Below are 18,198 nucleotides of genomic sequence, written 5' to 3'. Positions count from 1 at the left end.
ATTGGTCAGCGAGCCAGCAGGGCGTGTTGTGACTGGGTGTCGGCGCTGTCAATCACCACTTGACACTCACCCCGCCCCTCCCCGCCCTCTCCCACCCCTTTTCATACGTCACTCCAGGCAAGGTGGCTTGTGATTGGTTAGCGAGGCCTGTCACTCTGCTGGAACGCGTTATGATTGGTTGTCGGCTCTGTCAATCACTTCCCCCTCCCGCCCCCCCTCCCACCCTCTAACAAAGATGGCGGCGTTGGCGGGCAGGTCTGTGGTGCAGCCCGGGCTCAGCCGCTTCCGCGGGGCCATGGCCGGGGCGCTGCTGGGCGACTGCATCGGCGGCGACTTCGAGGGGAAGGAGGCGGTGAGCAGCCGGGAGGTGCTGGAGGCCGTCAGGGCCCTGGAGGAGGAGGAGGAGGAGCAGCGGCAGGAGGCGGGGACAGGTACAGGCCCGGGGGGGGGGGTCAGGTGGGGGAGGGGGTCAGTGGGGGAAGGGGGGGTCAGTGGGGGAGGGGGGTCAGTGGGGGAGGGGGAGTCAGTGGGGGTGGAGGGGATCAGTGGGGGAGGGGGTCAGTGGGGGAGGGGGGTCAGGCGGGGGAGGGGGGTCAGGCGGGGGAGGGGTGGAGGGGGTCAGTGGGGAGTCAAAATCACTGCAAATAAATCTCCTTGTAATTAGCTTTACTGCTAATGACAGTAATAGTCTGTGCAGTAGTTTGGTGGGAGCCCTACATTGGGACTTGGAATCACTTAATAATAATAATTTCTCGCATTTGATATTTCACCCATAAAAACACACAGTCACCACACTTTACAGTGTATCCTGTGAAGCTCTTTGAGACGTCGCGGCGCCATGTCAACCACAAATTACATTTGTATCGTCGTCAGAAGGCGCTGGACAGACCGGGAATTTTTTGGGGGACCTGAGCCGGGGATTGGGATGATAATAATAATAATAATAATAATAATAATCCTGACATTTGATACAGCGCCTCATCATCACATCTTCGAGACGTCTCAAAGCACTGCACAGGATACACTGTAAAGTGAATTGATTGTGTATTTTGTGGGCGAAATATCAAATGCAAGGGATTATTATGTGATTCCAAGTCCTTTTTTTTTGGTCAGACAGATGTCTGACATAGGCGGAAACTCCTCGTGATGGGTAAAGGGAAGAGTGGTTCACTGTCTAACTTGTCGTGTCAGACACCTGGAAATTCCCGGTTGTTGGAATGGAACGCGCTCTTAACAGCAACCAATTGATCGGGATAATTGACCGTACTTTTGTGGGGCTGGTTTTACGCGCATTTGTTCTCCTCGTATCTTTTGACTCCCTTCATTCGACAATGAAATTATTATTCCAGGTTCTTTAGTGTACTCGGACGATACGGCGATGACCAGGTGTGTGGCGCAGTCGCTGATAGCAAAACAAGACTTCGATGAAGTGGATATGGCCATGAGGTAAGTAAAGATATGCATAGTCCACTGGCCCCCATCTCTGACGATCTTGTCTTGAAGCCCCTAAATCATATCAGCCTGGCTCACTCAGTTGGTGCCACTCTCGCCTGTGAGTTAGAAGGATGCGTGTTGAAGCGTAGGGGATGTTGAGCTCAGTGTCCAAATTGACATCAAGCTACCCTGCGTGAAATCAAATGAGGGACGCTCTGTCAATGTAAATTGTTGTTGACGTGTCAATGCAGTGCACCTACACATTGCTTTTGATTTAATTTCAGAGTAAAATATTGGCCCCTTGCTCTGACCTACTTTTTATGTAGTTCCCGGATAGGTTCTATTGTCCTTATTTAAGCAATGATTAAGTACCACACGTAAAGCATATTGTATTGGAGACAGTTTGATGTGATTTATGTTGCCCAAGTGGGAGCAACCAATTCTCTTTACTTATGCAAGCTGGCCTGACAAGTGTAATATAAGTTGCTTCACCTGTGCCTGTGTGATCTGTTTATGCTGTAAGAGTTTTGATAAATTACATTTCTTTAAAATCTGAATTGTAATGTATTTGTTCTTTACTGAGTGCGTTTTAAAAAAATCAAGCTTTTGTGAAATTATCCAAGGTCATCTTTACATAAAGGAAACTTGAGTCCCGGTATAATCGCCTAAGTTGTACATCTGCCCAAGACCCATTATAATAATCCTTGCATTTGATATAGCGCCTTATCATGTCTCAAAGCGCTTCAAGAGTTTATATTCTGTGCAAGTTTAAAGCTCACTTGACGCAGTGGGAAGTTGCTCAGTTCCGTTACGTTGACATCCCTTCCCTTGTGAGATACAAGAATTTGACAGAATTCCATTTTTCTTTGGCCCTCACGGCATTTCTGTTTCTTTTCTGCCTGACACAGCTGTTAGGGTACTTTTTTAAAGTCACAAATGTTGCTGGCAATTACTCTTTGAAGGAGGCACCAGAAGCGATGGGGTTTTCCTTTCTCAATCTCTCTCACTCCTTAGGTTTGCTGAGGAATACAAAAAAGAGCCAAACCGTGGGTATGGAAGCGGCGTAGTGCGTGTCTTCAAGAAACTCCTCAGCCCAAACTGTAAGGATGTGCTGAAGCCCGCAAGGGAACAGTTTAAGGGGAAAGGTTCTTATGGAAATGGAGGTGCTATGAGGATCGCCCCAATCGCGCTGGCTTATCCAGAAGCGAAAGACGTTAAAAAGGTGAGCACAATGGAGCTTACACATTCCAATACTGTTCCAAGTAACTCCTTCCCCAGTTCAGCTTTGTTTGTGCTTTTGCTCAACCTTACGTTCAAGACCTACCAACCTCTCTGACTCTGCTCCCCACCCTCTCCTGCTCCCGCCCCACGTGCTCCAGCAATACCAGGCAAATCCATTCACTGGCGACCAGGTCAATGCTTTGTTAGAATTAATATTCTCAGTGTAATTAGTGCTCTAATGGTTTAAATGCTCAAGTCTAATGATCTGTCTTTGACTTGAATGCTGTGGTCTGATGCAGTTTGCCAGGAGAAATGCAGAAATAACACACGCCTCCTCCCTGGGGTACAACGGGGCGATCCTGCAAGCGCTTGCCGTACACTACGCTCTTCGGGAAGAGTTGAAGAAGGACCAGTACGTTGACCACCTCATTGGGGAAATGCAGTTGGTCGAGAATGATGAAAAATCTGTGCTGGACGCAAAAGAGTAAGTATGGGTCTAGGGTGGCCTCTTGTGGGCAACTTCATTTCTTCAGAGAATGTGAACAAAGATGATATTTGTCCTTGTGGGAGCTTGTGACGGCTTTTTTCTGTATAGATGTGTTGCTTCAGGAACTGATGATTGAAAAGGCTGAGATGAATTGTTAGCGCCATGCTTAAGAGTATCTAAACCGGACTGAGTGATCCACATTTGCAGGCCACGTTCACACGGAAATTTCCCTGTGTCTGGAATGGAATTCACAGCCTTGGAAAGAACGCAGCAATGTTTGGAATATGATGTACTGTCTTCAGAGTTCCCCAGGGTTGAGGTTCTTAAAGAGCCTTGGATGAAATGTCTGCCAAAATGTTTTTGTGATTAGATTTTCACGTTATCCTTAACTTCTTAACGAAGATATATTTTAAAACTTGGACAACATGAAGTAGTTTGGAATAAACTACTGGAATTGCTGTTTGTTGTCAAATAGCTCTCGTCAACGACAAGAGGCAGATAATGATACTACTACTAATAAAAAAAAATCCTTGCATTTGATGTAGCGTCTTTCATGTCAGGAGGACGTTACAATTTCTTGACGATCATTAGCCGTAGAAAATTCAAATGGACCAGGGTGGGGGGTGGCTGGGGGAGAGGGAAAATGAAGAGAAAACTAAGTGGAAGAAATAATCTTGCAAAGCAGCTAGACCTTAACCAGGTGTGTAGTGTCAATCACGAGGCCACACAAAGTGCTGAGTAAGCAGATGGGATCTCAGTTTAACGTTTCACCTGATTGCTGGCACTCCCAGCATTGAATGAGTCCAGACTATGTGACCTCATAACAAAAAGGTCACAACTTGGGGCTTGATCCCACAGCTTTCTAAATTGGAGGCAGGAAAGACCACCGACCGACACCAGATTGTTGTGTACAGATTTTAGAAGAGCCCAAGAACAATTTCCCTCAAATAAAATTGGTTGTTCACTTCATGGCTGTTTGTGGGATGTTCCATTTGCAAATTGGCTGCTGCATCTGCCTACTCCATATATGGTTTCTACACTTGACAGTAAATCCTCTGAACCAGTTTGAGATGCATGTCTTCCTGATGTGAAAGGCACTGTCTGTATCAAATGCAAGGATGATTATTAAGGGTACAGAGGGATTTTACTCCTAAATTTTACCTTAACGTTTGCTCAGCGTGTTTCTGTCTTATTTGCTTTCCAGTCTGAATGAGGAGTTTCCCTTCAGCAACAGACTAAAGAAAGTGAAGCTATTTTTAGGCCGAACCGACGTTTCAAAGGAGGAGGTGGTGAACGAATTAGGTAAGAGAGACGCTTTGTGTTCCCCAAGACACTGTTTAGTAATTAATTAACAGTGTAACAAATATGGTAAAATTGTGGGTGAAATAACAAGAGAACCCGATGACCCATGGCCGCGTTGCTGTGGTCCTGCCCTGCTCCATATTTAATCTGTTGCTCTTTGTTTTTTTTTCCCACTTGTCTTTGCGTTTGCTTGACCGGCAATTTTCTTCTAAAAACCCATCAGGGAATGGGATCGCAGCTTTCGAATCTGTGCCCACTGCTATTTATTCCTTTCTGCGGTGCATGGAACCCGATCCAGACATACCGGCCAATTACAACGGCCTGCAGAGGACGATAATCTACAGCATTTCACTGGGCGGGGACACTGACACGATCGCCACCATGGCCGGAGCGATCGCTGGCGCTCACTATGGGTTCGATCAGGCACCCGATACTTGGCGCAGGAGTTGCGAGGCCCACAAAGATGCGGACGATTTTGCAGAGAAACTGTATGACCTGCACTGCAAGCACCTGGATGCTCTCAGAACAGCAGCGTAACAAAATAAATGACGCGTGGCCCCAGTCACAGAATACGAAAGCAACGTAATACGTGAAGGTAATGTGAAAAGCGCTCGCTCTGAATCCTGATTTTTGGTTCCAAAAAAATGTTGTCTCCCGTTCTGAAGGATTCAACCACAACAGCAACAAAATACATGTGTGCAGCGCCTCTCATGTCGGGAGGACGTCTCCCAAGGCGCTGGTGCAATTCAATCGAATGAAATTCAATTCTATTTCATTTAATCAGTCAGCGTTTGGTTTTCAAGTATCGTCTGGAGAGTATTTTTCAAAAATTAAATGGAGATTTCTAAAAATCTCTCCAAGGTACAGTCATTGTAATGAGCCAGTCGAGCTCTATTAAATCCCTTTAATATAATGGTCTAATATCACACTGGGGAAGAAAGCATTTGAACAGCACCACTCATGTGTTTGATTTCAGTTTTATTATTAATAATATTAAACTAAGGATATGATAGGTTATTGGCGGCTTGACCTTTTATTTGATCCAAATAGTCGTTCGACTATTCAGTGCGTTTATCGGAAGTGTTCTGGAAATCGACACGGCCCAATTCATCTCTGCCTTTTCCAGGTGTAACTTGCTGATTACAGCGATGAAAAGAAAACATATCACTCCGTGTCCAAGAACCTGATCTGTGTTCGGGTACTGATAGCAGCAGCTGCCTTCATTTGAGCATCAGTAAATGCAGTATGATCGTGATAATCTGCCACTCATCCCAGTTACACGTAAAAGGTATCCGTGTGTGTGTGAGAGAAAGAGCAAGAGCAAACAAAGACTAGAGTTTGTTTCATAAGTTCTCCTTTATGGATGAAACTAAGTAAATAAAAGAGTACTTTAATAAAACGTAAGTGATGTTTTAATTTTGGGCGATAACTGGCAGACCTCAAACCTTCAACATTTGTGGAAAAGTTGTGCTACCGGGATGAAAGGCCGTTTGTGAGACATTCCTATGTGCGTATTGGCTGCTACGTTCACTTACAAAATACAGGCTGTTCTGTACACTTTACAGTATATCTTGTGAAGCACTTTGAGATTTCCTCCCAAAGTGAAAGGAACTATATATATCAAATGTAAGGATTTGATTTGAAATGAAAGGTGTTTTGCGAAAATGTACATCACCAGGGAATGTTCTGATGATTTTAAAAGTGCTCACAGTAATCTGCTGTACACAAAGATTGGTTTGCTGATCTCCTTAATATGTATTCTGTGGCAAATGTATATAGTGGTTCAGTGGTGTACAGAGCATAGTTGATAGATTTCAAAAACACCTTTGTTCCATGCCTGTATTAAAGTTGTATTTCTACCAAAAGTTAAGTGTAACAGTTTTTATTAGATCAGAATGAAGAAGCCCTTTGACTCATTTCATCTCGTCCTCCAGAACATCCACCCTCCAAGCCCTCCCATTAAAGAATTAAGCTGTGTTGTTTTTACGAGTCCAGTGTTCTAGCTTCAATTATGCTTCCTAGTGACCTGTTTCAATTAATTATCCTGTTGGTGAAGAAATATTTCCGTTGCCTGTTCTGAAATTGCCCTTTGCGACTTTAAACCTGTTCCCTCTTGTTATGCTGTCTCAGTGCTTCCTAAATGTTCTGGATTTACTTCCACAATCCCATTTTAAATCTTGTGTACCTCTATAAATTCCCCTCCGAGCTGTGTGCTTTCATGACTGACGAGACCTTACCTATCTAATTGCTGCTCATAGCTCATTTCCTCTGATGCCAGGAATCGCCCTCATTGCTCTTGTCTGCACTGTCTCTTGTGTTGTAGAAATGCAGTAAATAGTCCAGCTGAGGTCTGACCAGAAATCTCTACAGCTGGAGTATGGAGATCTCAACTGATTTGGTGGTAGAGCCAGCATCCTGTTTGCCTTGTTCATTGCTGTCCCTCACTGTTTTGACATTGGTGAGCGATGAGTCAACTACCACTCCTAGCTAAGTCTCTTTCAACTTCTCCCATGGGAACTCTATCCCATCCACTCGAGAATACACTTGCCTGCTATCTTTCCTTGCTGTATGTAATATATTGTATTGATATGTATTTGTCAGCCTCATTTGTCAGTCACCGGCAAAGGGTAAACAGTCGGTGAAGAGGTGGTGAGAAAGGTGACTGAGTTCAATGCTAGACACAACAGGAACTACCTGGAATCATCAATGTTTTGAGAAGGAATACAGATTGTGTTTTTGTGAGTAGCAATTCTTCCAAACGTTCTATTCATCAGCCCACATCAGCTCCTTGGAGCCCTGAAAACAAGCCAACAATAAAGTCTGCCACCTCATTAACCCCATCCATTACTAAAAATACTGTTTGGCAATTACTCGCTTTCAGTTCCTGCTACCCAAGAAAATCGAAAATAATGTCTATTGTATTGAGTGCACGTATTGTTACTCTGTAAGCGTTGACAGGGTCGTAGTCAGCTAGAACAAAGCGAGTGTTTGTAAAGCACTGTTTCATTTTTCTTATATCGGGGTTTTTATTTTTTTGTGGGGGTTAACATCGTAAATCAGATACCCTGTCTACAACCAACATCAGTATATCTCTGCCTTTCCCTGGGAAAGATTTATTCACATCATCCCAACGTATCTCCCCCACTCCTAACAAAAACAAATGTAAGAATTGTACCCCACCTGGCCTGAAGCCATAGCACGGCTTTGAGAGCTGCCTTTGTTCGTGTTATCAGGCGCATCTTGAATGTCTCTTCCTTGTATAAATAAAACTGCATAAAAGTTCATCTTTGCTGCGCCAACTTTCATTCGTATTGGCTGCCGGCCAGGAGTACAGGATCGCAAAATTTAAGGTCTAAGAAGAATACACAAAATACGCCGAAGAAATCACATTAGACAACAACGACAACTTGCACTTTCAGGTCCGGAGGAGCCCCCAAAGTGCTGGACAGTCAGGGATTTGGACCCGAGCTGGGATTTTGGGTCGGTGGGGTGGAGGGCAGGGAGGGTAGGGGTAGGAGGGTGGCTGGAGGCGCTGTCGAAGAGGAGGGACTTGAGACGTGCCTTGAAGGAGGTGAGGGAGGGAGCGAGGTGTAGGGACTGGCATGGAGTTCCAAAGGGTGGGGGCAGAGAGGCTGAATGCCCGACTGCCGATGGATGGCTTTTTGATGGTATGATTCTCATTGCTAGAGTTGTTCACGGAAAAATGTCAGCACAATCAGACTGTGGTTTGATGATGTAAGATTGCAACTGTACGACAATTGAACAAATAACTGCAACCATCTCAAATCAGTCAACTAGAAAATACAGTGAAACCAATCCACTCAGCAATCTGCGATTATCATTGAACGCAATAGGTTGAATTGTACTTCATTGTCTGCCCGAGTTCTTTACGGTATTGCTGGAAGGACGCCACGCAGTTTAACATCGTTGCGAACAAGGCAGAATTGTCGTTTAGTGTTGGAGAGACTTCAGTTACACTCGGGGAAGATCTGGCAGCTTTTGCAGTTGTTAGTTACCCTGTGGCTGATAACAGATTGAACTTGTTTCACTCACTCACTCACAACATGTTGTTCACTGTTCCTGTAGCTTTACAGCACTCCTCCAAGACCTTGGCCTGAATCTGATTTTCTTTTAAGGAAACGCCAATTCTCTCTCTGTTCTTTGTCTGAAATGGATACAAAGAGAGCAATTGACCCTTCTTCAAATACAACCCTGACTTTATTTGATCCTTGTTGAGCAGCTCATAACATTCCTTACGCTGCATTGTAATCTGCGAATAAAGATCCAATAAATCCATTTTCCAACGCTTAAGTGGGTTTTTGTCTCTCTCTCTCAGCCGGAAGCTCATTTCTTCTGAAGAGCAAACCGCAGTTGACGGTAGCACAGATAACGAAAGATTCAAGTCTATGAATGACCTGAAGTTTCCTGGCACCAGAGATTCCACAGTAACAGTGAAAACATGAGTTTATGTTTCCGGAGCAGGTAATCAATCGGCAGATAATTTGACAAAAGGAAAAGTGATGATGACGTTCTCTAAAAGTCGTTTGTGATTTCCTATTGGAGAGGCGTCAGACGAAGAAGTCTTTTGTCCTTCTATCTCAATCTCTTATTATATCTCTTTGTTTCACAAGTTGCCTTGGATGTTGAATAGCAACCCTCCCACTTTCCCTTTGGTTCTTCGCTGTCTTTAGATCACACCTGAAGACCGTAAGCGCTCTGGGGCGCTACCCCACATAAGGGGCGATGTATAAATGCAAGTTGTTGTTGTACCTACGGTCACCATCCCGGCTCAGTGCAAAGCTCTGCAACTGTTAAGCGCCCTGAGACGCTACCCTGCATGAAGGGCATTGAATAAATGCAAGTTGTAGTTGTTGTGGAGTCCTGTAGCTCAGTGGTTAGAGCACTCGCTTTGCAAGCGAAACACCTGGGTTCAATTCCAGGCAGGGCAAAACCTTGGGCAAGTTTCCTTACTCCACACGCCTGATAATAATCCCTACAAAAAAACAAACAATAACAAATTGGTCATTTTCAATCCACGGCTGTTTGTGGGGACGCTGCTGTGCGCAATTGGCTGCCGCGTTTCGCCCACAAATATACAGTCAATTCACTTTACAGCGTATTCTGTGAAGCGCTTTGAGACGTCGAGAAGACGTGAAAAGCGCTATATCAAATGCAAGGATTATTATTGTTATTGTATTAAAGTTTTAATTAGCGACCCGATACTGGATAGCAGGTTAGCTTTAGCATGCACAATACAAGTACTTGCCACACGATGGCAGTCACTTTATTAGAATGGGGTGCGTGTTGGGAGTGAAGTTCGTCAACACATGAGAGATCCTCACTCAACACAGTATTTTTTTTGTTTCAAAACTATGTGACTTATTTAAACTGGATCAAGCAGCCACCTGCTAATCACTTGAAATTTTCAAGACCGAGGTGGATAGATACTTGTTAGGTCAGGGCATGAAGGGATATCGAGCAAAGGGGTGTAACTGGAGTTTGGAGTTGAGGTACAGATCAGCTATGATCTGATGGAATGGCGGAACAAGCTCAAGGGGCTGAATGGCCTGCGCCTGTTCCTAATGCGGTCACTTTCACCTTTCATTGCACTGATGATCACGCTGAGGGAGGCTGGTGGGGAACTGATTTCCATACAGGCAATGATCAGCCGCAGCGACTACACCAAATTTCATGATTAAAAGTACAGGAAAGACTGCACATCATCAATAAGTTCTACCGAAACAAATCCCAATCAATGTTGTGTACATGACAGTGGGATTTGAGGTTTATTGGTTGATTTACAATTTGCTGCTCTTCCTATAACCCAGTCAGTGACATACATGCAAGTCATCTCCTTACTTAAGGTTGTGTCGCCCAAAACAATAGCAGAAAGGGTCATTAAGGTCGGAATTTCTGAGGACCTCACACGTGAAGGCTGGAGCTTCAAGCTCACATGCCTTTGTGTTTGTGTCTGGCTCTGATAGCATCAACACTCTCCACTGGGCAAAATACATGAGATTCTTTAAGAATATTCCAGGGCGCTGATATAACAAAATTACATTTCTAACTTCTCGAGTATAATCCTACGCCACAAAGAAGGGGGCGACTGTGCCTCTCTTACTTGGATTAAGACTTTGAAAACTGGCTTGCTTGTTTTAAGTTCTTTTGTCACTCCTTTTCATGACCTTGTAGTTGTTTTCTTCCTAATGTGTGAGGTGACGCTTTAGAGCAATCAATCTACAAGCGTACAGAGTATTTCTGTAGATGTGAACTCAACTGATTTGGCAATGTCACCCACCACCCCGTTTGCCTTGTTTATTGCTGACTAACGAATACCTTAGATCGCTTTCAGCTTCCTCTTTGACCAGTTCCATCCATTCCATGGAATGCGTGGAGTCCTGTAGCTCCGTGGTTAGAGCACTCGCCTGGCAAGCAAGAGACCTGGGTTCGATTCCCGGCAGAGCGAAACCTTGGGCAAGTTTCCTTACTCTACACGCCTGACAATAATCCCTCAAGAAAAAAAAATAATAATAATTTGGTCACTCAATCCACGACTGTTTCTGGGGACGCTGCTGTGCGCGTTTCGGCCACAAAATATACAGTCAATTCACTTTACAGTGTATTCCGTGAAGCGCTTTGAGACGTCTCGAAGATGTGATAAGGCACTATATCAAATGCGAGGATTATTATTGTTATTAAAACTGTTTCTTTATATAGCACATCTTTCACTTTACACATGAGCTTCAATAACCCCCATTGGAGAGTAAAGATAGGGGCCTAACCACTGTTCTACCAGGTGTCTGTGCAATTTGAGTAAAGCACAGTATTTACCCACTGCGGTTATGCTCAGGTGCTGAGTCTGGTTTGCACCCTGTGTTGTGGGTCGGTGATGTTCACTGGTGCAATTTATGTGCATCAAAGCTCTGTCTGCCCGCACAAACAAGCCGCTTTAATCAGCAAGGCTGCAATTCTACGAAGTAATTATGAGGAGAACACAGCTTGAAGCCGGTTAGCAGTGTGAATGAAGCCCGCTGCATTGTACGGTTCAAACGGATGTTGTTTCAGTCATGGGGATGGCAATGGAGTGGGGATTACGAAATTACGCACATGACTACGAAATCCACAGTCAATCCACTTTACAGTATATTTTGTGCAGCGCTTTGAGACGTCTCGACGACGTGATAAGGCGCTGTATCAAACGAAAGGATTATTACTGTTATTATTATTACATTACCATTGTGAACGGGAGCCAGCCTTCACTATTGACAGAGATCGCATTTTTGCTTTACGGTTTGGTCCTGAGCTGTTTTGGGGAGTCAATAAGGAAATGCTTAAAACTTGAGTGAGCGGCTTAAGGATGATTTATATGTAAGCAGGCGTGAAATATCCGTTACCCTGCCTCCTGCTCCCACTTTCCACACCATCACAGGAGCAGTGTTTAACATCCTTTTAATGTCTGAACTACTTTCAGGTTCCAAGTTGTTTCTCCAGGCACTGTTTTTGCTGAACAGGACTATGTCGGAGGTGCCGTCCTTCGGTTGAGACGTTAAACCGAGGTCCCATCTGCCTGTTCAGGTGGATGTTAAAGATCCTGCGGCGCTATTGGGAAAGAGAAGGGTAGTTTATCTCTCCCGGTGTCCAGGACGACCATTTCTCCCCCCCCCCTCCCCCACCAAATTAAATTGGTCGCTCAATACACAACTGTTTGTGGGGACGCTGCTGTGCGCAATTTGACTGCCGCTTTTCGCCCACAAAATACACAGTCACTGCATTTTACAGTATATCCTGTGAAGCGCTTTGAGTCATCTCAATAATGTGGTAAAGCACCGCATCAAATGCAACTATTATTATTACATTCATGTATGTGTCGGCAACACCCAACAAGCTGCACCTTACGGTGAAACAAATGACCCTCCCTGACACTGCTATCTCTCCCAATGTCTGATTGTATCACTCCCACACCCGATGGGAATGTGCAGGTTTCTATTTGACTAATACACTGATTACTTCTCAGGAAAGAAATGAGGTGTGATTAATTAATTGTCTCCTGTCAATCCAGGAGCTGCCAATCGGGGAGCTACCAATCCAAGAGTTTATCCCTTCATGTCTCCGCACCTCCCCTACCTCTCCGACCGTCCGTCTCCAGCCTCCTGTTTGTTCCTCGTCTCCTCCGCTCCGCCATCGGTGCCCGTGCATTAAGATACTACGGCCGGAAACTCTGGAACTGCAAATCCTGCCTTAAAAACCTTCATTTTTGATCTCGCTTACGGTCCCCTCCCTCTCCCCCTGGCTCGGGGTCAGCTGCTCCGCACGAAGGCGGCTATGTGAAATGCAAGTTGTTGTTGTTGTTGTCGATTGATTTGCCAGCCTGAGACTTGGCAGGAGGCTGCAAGAGAGAGTGTTGACTCACTGAGGCAAATCGTTGATGAGATGAGTAACCAGGAGAAAGAATGCCCTGTAACGAGCAAGAAGATTCAGCAACTGGTCATTAGGAAGGAATGAAACCGTTTTGTATTGGGGTGGGGTGTTTAAGGCCCTCTGGTCACTGGTCGCCATCTCTTGTTTATAATTGGATGGTAAATAGCTCTACGGTTGACCAGAATAGAACCAGAAGTCGCTGGGAACACGCAGCAGGTCAGCTCAGCATCTATGGAGAGAGGAAAACGAGTTAGCATTTCAGGTCGATGACCTTGCGTCAGTTCTGCGGTAGTTTGTCTATTGTTGGCCTATTGATCCATATCATTGCGCGTCTTTCATATAGAACCATAGAAAATGGCCGCACAAAAGGAAGACAATTCAGCCCGTTGTGTGTGTGCTGGCTCCTTTAAGAGCAATCCTTTCAGTCCTCCATTTACCCCCATACCCTTGTGGCTTGGTCCCTTTTAGGGAGTTCATCCAGTTCCCTTTACTATTTTAATGTTCAGATATTTCATTGATATCCTAATAATAATAATAATAATAATAATCCTGGCATTTGATATAGTGCTTTTCACGTCTTCTCGACGTCTCAAATCGCTTCACAGAATAGACTGTAAAGTGAATTGACCGTATATTTGTGGGCGAAACGCGGCGGCCGATTGCGCACAGCAGCGTCTGTCCCACAAACAGCTGTGGATTGAAAATGACCGATTTATTATAGTTTTTGTTTTGGAGGGATTATTATTATAATCCTAAGGGTTAAAGAGACGAGCAATTGGTTTGCGGAGGCTGTTTTTCCACTGTGTTGCCATGTTTTCTGTTACATTGCAGGTGTGTGAGAGAGAGAGAGAGAGAGTGAGTCTGTGATTCTGACATCTGCTGATTCTTTTTCACATTACCACAAACCCTGCCTCGGGCACCCAGTAGCAGTGGAATTCTTTTTCAGCAGAAACAGAAAACCAGGCGATTTCAAACTCTGCGTACATTAACCTTTGGTGCGCTGAACATATAATATTACTGTAAAGTGTAGTGACTGCATTTTGTGTGCGAAACACTGACAGCCAATTGCGCACAGCAGCGTCCCACAAACAGTCGTGGATTGAAGTCACCATTTTATTTGGGAGGGTTTATTACTTAATTTTTCAAATAACTTTTCATATGACTTTGAAGAACTAAGTCTCAATCAACCTATTTAGAGTGTAACCGGTGAAGCTCTTTGAGACGTCTCGACAACGAAATAAGGCGCTGTATCAAACGCTCTAATCTCCCTCCCCCACCCACCCACCCACACACCCAAAAAAGACTTATTTCTTATTCTCAATGAGAAAAAAAAGCCTCTTAACATCAACATCTGGCGCAATGATAGGTTAGGCAACAGCTTCACGTTGGGAAATGTAATTTCAGTTCATGTCGTGCCGGGAAGGCAGTTGAGCAGAGGTCAGCCTCAGCTCTCACAGGGGTGAGAGGGAGGGAGAGGGAAGGAGGGAGTGTCTGACTGTCAAGTGACATTAGAAAAGGTCTGGAGATGGTTCTCACCAGGTCCTGAGGGCAATGAGAGAGAACTGGTCGTTGATTAAAATCTAATCAAATACGCCTGTGGTCCTCAGGTTCAGATTTCAGGCAGAAGAGAGTGAGTAGAGTTTAATACATTTGGATGTTGAAAAGGAGTGCTTGATAATAATAATAATTTTAATAATAATAATAATAATCCTTCCATTTGATATCGCGCCTTATGTCTTCAAGACGTCTCAAATTTGAAATTTAGCAATGAAATCAAGAGGCAGTTTTTCACCCAAAGCGTAATTAGTGGAAATCTGGAACTCTCTCCCTCTACCAAAATGCTGTGGATTGTGGCTGGATCCAAGTTTTCGAGACTGAGGTGGGTAGATGTGTGTTAGGTCACCGGATGAAGGGATATGGGGCAAAGGCGGGCAATTGGAGTTGATATACAGATCAGTCATGATCTTACAGAATGGCGGAACAGGCTCAAGGGGCTGAATGGCCTCCTCCTGTTCGAATGTTTGTACAATTTTTCTATGAAAGAATTCCATAAGACATCACTGTGTTTTGTTTTATCCAAACTCCCCAGTGAAACTTGGCATTGGTTTGGTGGACTGGAGACACAACGTGATGTGGTTTTGTTTGTTTAAGGTTTGCCACTTGTCCCTCGCATACAGGATGGCATTTGGGAGACTTGCAAAGTGTGGGGTGAGCTCTGATCATTTGTAGTCGATCGATTGTTTGCAGCCATGAAACTGCACGAAAACAGAGAGAGAGGGAGTGAGAGAGAGAGGAAAACTGACAAACAGTCCCGTTCTTTAGCGTCTAAAGAACGGGATCATCTTATCAGGGATGATTTGTATGATACGTAACAAGAATGTTGTGGGCGATCAATCTTTTAATCCTCTCCAAGCTGCTGATCTTAGGTTTCCTTGATCTTTGTTTGCTCATATGCACATCACACGTAGATAGGGCAATGATGTTAGGCAAGGTGGCTACTGGAGGACAAACTGAGGCACTGCCAATCGACGCTCAGCAGGGAGCGTGCTAGAGTGAAATGTCTGCCTGGCTGATAGGAGCGAGAAATTGGCATTTCGATCATGTTAAATAAACAATCATTCCGATCCTGCACAGATTGAGATTGAAATCAATTCGATCGAAAGCTCTCAAGATACAGTGCAAGTGTAAAGATGATGATAAGCCTGGCATTTGATACAGCGCCTCATCACGTCGTTGCAATGTCTCAAAGCACTTCACAGGATGCACTGTAAAATGGATGGACTGTATTTTGCGGATATAGTGCCTTACCGCGTTGTTGAGAAGTCTCGAAGTGCTTCACAGAATATATTATCAAGTGGATTAAGACTGGCACCCAGATCATGATCTCTATATCAAACTACTCAACATCTTGCATCAGTTGGTTTCGGTAATATTCAGTATTCCAATGTGGCTTCTCTAAATATATAAAGGAGAGATCCCTTTTATGTCATATTCTTCAAAGTTTTTCAATAATAATAATCCTTGCGTTTGATACTGCGCCTTATCACGTCATCTTTATAATATTTGGAATATTTTAATTAAATCAATTCTAAATGTCTTCTGTGATTTTCAGGAAGCTTTGGCTTGTGATGTATTCAGAACTCTGCCGTCCGCATTCTCACCCACACGAAACTCCACTCCCCGATCCCCCCGGTCCTGGCCAGACTGCTCTGCTGCCTGTCCCAGAGACGATCGATTTCAAGATCCTCACCCTTGTCTTCAACTCCCTGCACTCCTCTGCACCCCCCGACCTCTCTGATCTCCTCTCTCCTCAAAACAGTACCCGTTGCCTTTGTTCCTCTGGGTCAGTCCTCCTCCTCGTCCCCCGAGTCCTCCGCTCCACCCTCGGCGGCCATGCCTTCAGCCACTATGCTCCAAGGCTCTGGAACTGCCTTCCTCACTCCCTTCCCCTCGCTCCCTCCCTTCCCATTTTCAGGTCTCTGATGAAGACCTTTCTTTTCGACCCTGCCCCCCCCCACACCACTGGCTCGGCCCCGGGATCCGTTACTGTAAAGCGCTCTGAGACCCCGCCCGGCTTGGAGGGCGCTATATAAATCCAAGTTGTTGTTGTATTGTCTGTCTCCCCGTGTACAGTGTGTACAGCGATCATCTTGGTTGATTTGTGTGTATGTGCGTGTGTTATCTCAATAATCTTTAAGCAGTGGTTTGCATAACTACATTTTACATGGAGGTGCACAAGATTTTGACAGGTGACGCTATGGATGCTTTGAAGATAAAATTTTCTGTTGCGGTACATATTTACTCGTTGCCATTGTGCAGTTAGAGTGGAGTGGGGTTGAATCCATCTCAGCCACACATACACCAATTAAGGAGGCTTTATCAACACATGTCTGGAGGGAAGGCAGTGAGTGAGAGACTGAGAGAGATTAATTGTGGTGGGATACTGCTGGTGGGACAGAAACTTCACAGAGAGACATTTCCACATCGGTATGCCATTGCTCTACCAGAGGACAGATAGCAAACAGAATGGTCTGTCCATGAGAGAACTGAGCCAGTCCCAGTTGATTGAACATAGCTATTTTCTCACCCATCAAAACCTCTCTCTCTGTGTAGCTCTGAACAGAAGCAGTTTGGGGTTTTGAAAAGTATTTGAGAATAATAAATCACTTTTCGCAGTGCATTAAAGCTATTCGCAACTGCACACTGCTGACAACATCAAATAACTCAAAACTCTTCCACTCTAATCCCTTAAGCTTTTGTGACAAGATGTTTGTAATGCAGTTGTGTTTAGCAGAAGATAGACTTGTCAGTGAAAGAATTTAAGTGAAGCAATCCCAAAGAGGAAGAAATAAGAAAGACTCACTTAGACCCCTATCGCTATTGATAGAAAATACTCCAGTGGGTTAGGACACAATAAGGATATTTTTCCAGTTATGGCAATATCTGACTCAGTGACAGGGTGAAACGATGGACAAGTTTCCTTACTTCACACACACACACACACGCCTCTGTTCACCTGTAAGTAGGAACCCAGTAGTTAACTGATTGGCGGATTGCTTTTCTGGGGGTAATAATCATTTAAATAAAATGATAATAATTTGGTCACTCAATCCACGACTGTTTGTGGGACACTGGTGTGGGGGATTGGCTGCCACGTTTCGCCCACAAAATACACAGTCACTACACTTTACAGCCCTTTGAGATGTCTCGAAGACCTTATAAAGTGCTATATCAAATGCAAGGATTATTATAATACCATCTGTCAGCACAGGATACATTTCAATTTACAATGATTATAGGTCACAGAAAAGCCTGCTGGTTTTCCTCATAGGAAGGCAATGGCAACGTAATTCTTGTATGGGTCTGTGTCAGTACAGCGCAACAAGCAATAAGAAATACTCATGCGTTATCACAGGCGAAAATCTGTGACATTTCATCCCTTTCGACATACTGGAAATTTTTCCCCAATATTTTACATTTTTTAAAAAAGAAGTCAACAAATTCAACTTTCACTTTGCTCTCATATTAAATAAAATCCCTTCCAAATAAATAACAAATAGATAAATTGGTCACACAATCCACGACTGTTTGTGGGACGCTGCTCTGCACATTTGGCTGTCGCGTTTCGCCCACAAAACATCCGGTCAATTCACTTTACAGTATCCGTGAAGCGCTTTGAGAAGCCAAGAGGGCGTGATAAGGCGCTGTATCAAATCCAAGGATTATTATCATTATTATTAATCTTGTGCCAAATCTCCTGCAGAACTCCACTGTGCAATCAATTTCTGTTAGAAGGAGACATTTGTCTGGTTAAATAAATAGTACTTGCTTGGCCA

At 44.4% G+C, this 18,198-nt stretch overlaps 1 protein-coding gene across 1 annotated transcript; it reads left to right on the top strand.

Annotated features, from left to right (window-relative positions):
- Nucleotides 1-235: 235 nt before the first annotated feature.
- Nucleotides 236-7,788, top strand: adprs (ADP-ribosylserine hydrolase). Its single transcript, XM_042338835.1, has 7 exons — nt 236-431; nt 1,350-1,446; nt 2,449-2,656; nt 2,955-3,139; nt 4,347-4,444; nt 4,668-5,039; nt 5,571-7,788. Exons 1-6 carry the CDS (start codon nt 236-238, stop codon nt 4,979-4,981), a joined length of 1,098 nt encoding a protein of 365 aa, XP_042194769.1. The 3' UTR covers nt 4,982-5,039; nt 5,571-7,788.
- Nucleotides 7,789-18,198: the final 10,410 nt, after the last annotated feature.

This window comes from Callorhinchus milii, unplaced genomic scaffold (genome assembly GCF_018977255.1).
Source record: "Callorhinchus milii isolate IMCB2004 unplaced genomic scaffold, IMCB_Cmil_1.0 Scaffold10, whole genome shotgun sequence".
NCBI classification, from domain to species: Eukaryota; Metazoa; Chordata; class Chondrichthyes; order Chimaeriformes; family Callorhinchidae; genus Callorhinchus; species Callorhinchus milii.
Note: the sequence above shows the minus strand (reverse complement) of the source record. Positions and strands in the feature narration are given on the sequence as shown.

Bases quoted from the DNA above. Each gene is read 5' to 3' on its own strand.
- adprs (XM_042338835.1), top strand. From the start codon at position 236: ATGGCGGCGTTGGCGGGCAGGTCTGTGGTGCAGCCCGGGCTCAGCCGC. The intron at 2,657-2,954 runs GTGAGCACAATG...GGTCTGATGCAG, and splicing joins AAGCGAAAGACGTTAAAAAG to TTTGCCAGGAGAAATGCAGA. The intron at 3,140-4,346 runs GTAAGTATGGGT...TTTGCTTTCCAG, and splicing joins TCTGTGCTGGACGCAAAAGA to TCTGAATGAGGAGTTTCCCT.